At 37.8% G+C, this 2702-nt stretch overlaps 1 protein-coding gene across 1 annotated transcript; it reads left to right on the top strand.

The window, feature by feature from the left end:
• The first annotated feature begins 558 nt into the window (after positions 1–558).
• LOC138875132 (uncharacterized) lies at positions 559–1098 on the top strand. Its single transcript, XM_070153954.1, has one exon. The coding sequence runs from the start codon at positions 559–561 to the stop codon at positions 1096–1098; it is 540 nt and encodes a 179-aa protein (XP_070010055.1).
• Positions 1099–2702: the final 1604 nt, after the last annotated feature.

Raw genomic sequence — 2702 nt, 5'->3', positions numbered from 1 at the left:
GACTGGGGATTCAAGTAAGTCTTAGTACATCATTTCATCCCCAGATAGATGGTCAGGTTGAGCATACTATTTAGATACTGGAAGATATGCTACTGGCTTGTGTGATATACTTCAGGGGTAGCTGGGATGATCATCTTTCTTTTCTGAAATTATTATCTCTTCTGTTGAGCTGAGAGTCTCCCGGAAACAGCCTCTCTACCCTTTCGGTGTAGGGGTAAGGTCTGCGTACATCCTACCCTCCCTAAACCCCACTAGTTGGATTTTACTGGGTATGTTGTTGTTGTTGTTGTTGCATATAATAATAACTATCATTCCAGCATTCAGATGGCTCCATAAGAAGCTCTTCGTGGACAAAAGTGTAGGTCACCTATCGTATGGTTTGAGGTTGGGGAAGCTAAATTAGTAGGACCATAGCTGGTACAACAGGCAGTTGAGAAGATTAACCTTATACGGGAAATGCTATTAGTAGCTTAGAGTCGTCAGAAGTCCTATGCAGATAATCGATGACAAGACTTAGAGTTTCAGGTAAATGACTGGGTATTCCTAAAGGTATCAACGATGAAAGGCTCTATGAGATTTGGTAAGAAAGGAAAGGTTAGCCCTCGGTACATTGGACCTTGTGAGATCATACGCAAAGTAGGCCAGGTAGCATATGAGTTAGACCTTCCTTCAAACTTGGAGTCAGTACATATAGTTTTTCATATATCTATGCTCCGTAAGTGTATCGTAGATCCTTCTATAGTCATTCCAGTAGACGATGTTCTGGTCACAGAGCAACTACCATATGAGGAATCTCCCCTTGCTATACTAGATAGATTGGTTCGGAGATTGAAAACTAAAGACGTATCCTCGGTTAAAGTACTTTGCAGGAACAATAATGCGGAGGATATGACTTGGAAAACTGAAGAAGACATGAATTCTAGGTACCCTCACTTGTTTCTTCTTCCGGAGGATGATCGTACTGAGACATCACAACCTTTAGGTATGTATATGGTACTTGATGCTTATGTTAGTTATTGTCATTCGTCATGTGAGGCCATTGGTGTTATTGATGATTGTGGCCTTGTGTGGATTTGTATTGTTGGGTTTTCTCTCTGACAGGTTGGTACTGGTACCATTACATAGGAGACTCCAAAAATTCTATAGATCTCTAGGAGTTTAACATTCGAGAACGATGTTTCTAAAGGAGGAAGATTGTTACACCCTGTGCGTCCCAAGGTGACGTATAAAGAATATGAGACTTGTTAATCATTATTTAAATGATTTTAAAGCCATAATATGACTATATATGACTATTTGATAGAAAATATAAAGTTTGGGAAAAATCGGATTTAAGTTGCGAAAAAATTGACTAAGGATTTGCTTTGTAATGGAGCTTTTTGAGCAATACATTTCGTGTGCTATATGGGGTATTTTTGGGACATATTATATACCACATTGAAGGTCTTGGAATGTAGTTTTCAACGCTCCTAAGTGTTTGTTCATACGATATCCGAATAAAATGATATAAGCATCTTAAGATGGGCCAAAGCTAAGGTGCCAAGCTAGTACCTCTTTGACTTTTCAAAAGTTGATATATATGTCTTAAGTCATCTCTCTATTCAGTTTTACATAGAACCCGACTAGAGAACACCATAAAAACTATCATTGAGCTCTTTAATAGGGTTTCAAAGAATATTAACATCACGGGTATGAAATCGAGAACCGATAACATCAGAACGATCCCTACGACGTAATAAATATCAAGAAAGGTTGATAAATTAGGTTCCTAATAGTTAGAACTTACGGGGCAGTGATCGGAAGCCGTGAGTTCGATTTATTCCACTTTTAGTAGGTTGTTTTGTAGTCCACTCGTGTTGGCCTATTGTATTGCTGAATTATGGAGTTTGGAAGGATAAAAGGGCATGGAAAAACATCACATGTGGTAGGGTAATAGGTTGGTCACTCGTCGTTATAGTTTCAGTCCAATTGATAACTTGTTCATTGGATTTGTTATGATATATTTGGGGTTTTTGTTATATTGAAGATCCTGAATTGTATGTAGGTTGGTTTTGAGTTTCTAATTGTATTGTGTTTGTATTTACCTATAGTTGGCTTCAAGGGGCAGTTAAATAAGGGGAAATGCTGCCCGTTTAATTTTAGAATCAAGTTATCGTTTGAGATACGTGATATACTAGCACCATCTAAGTGGTACATGTATTTCTTTGTTATAGGGTTGGCGTGCTAGTTATCATAAGTTTGTTGTTGAGTTTCATTGATGACTTGAGGTATGTTAAGTCTATCCCTTCTTTCCTTTTGGCATGATCCATATGATACAACGAAACGAGCAAGCACACAACTTTCATAAATGATTCTATTCTTAGAAGCACTAGGGTTGACTATGTTCTGGATTCCCCCTATATCCTACTATCATATCGTCTGTTCATGGGTCTCATGACATTTTGAGAGATCTTATTGAGTTACTTCATTATGCATTGCATCAATTTATACATGTATATTTACCCATGACCAGATGACGTTATATATGCGTATAGTATATGTATATGGGGATGGGTAAAGGTTATGGCGTTATACACACACCACTACCTGATCAGCTGATATACATTTATGATTTTGCCCACAGAGGATGAGATGATATGATGGAATGCCCTCAAAGGCTTGATAATGTTATGTATGCATATACCTATGCATGATATGATATT

The sequence above is a fragment of the Nicotiana sylvestris genome, chromosome 8 (genome assembly GCF_000393655.2).
Source record: "Nicotiana sylvestris chromosome 8, ASM39365v2, whole genome shotgun sequence".
In the NCBI taxonomy this organism is placed as follows: Eukaryota; Viridiplantae; Streptophyta; class Magnoliopsida; order Solanales; family Solanaceae; genus Nicotiana; species Nicotiana sylvestris.
Note: the sequence above shows the minus strand (reverse complement) of the source record. Positions and strands in the feature narration are given on the sequence as shown.

What these genes read in the sequence shown, in the direction of transcription:
- LOC138875132 (XM_070153954.1), top strand. Translation starts at nt 559, where the DNA reads ATGAAAGGCTCTATGAGATTTGGTAAGAAAGGAAAGGTTAGCCCTCGG.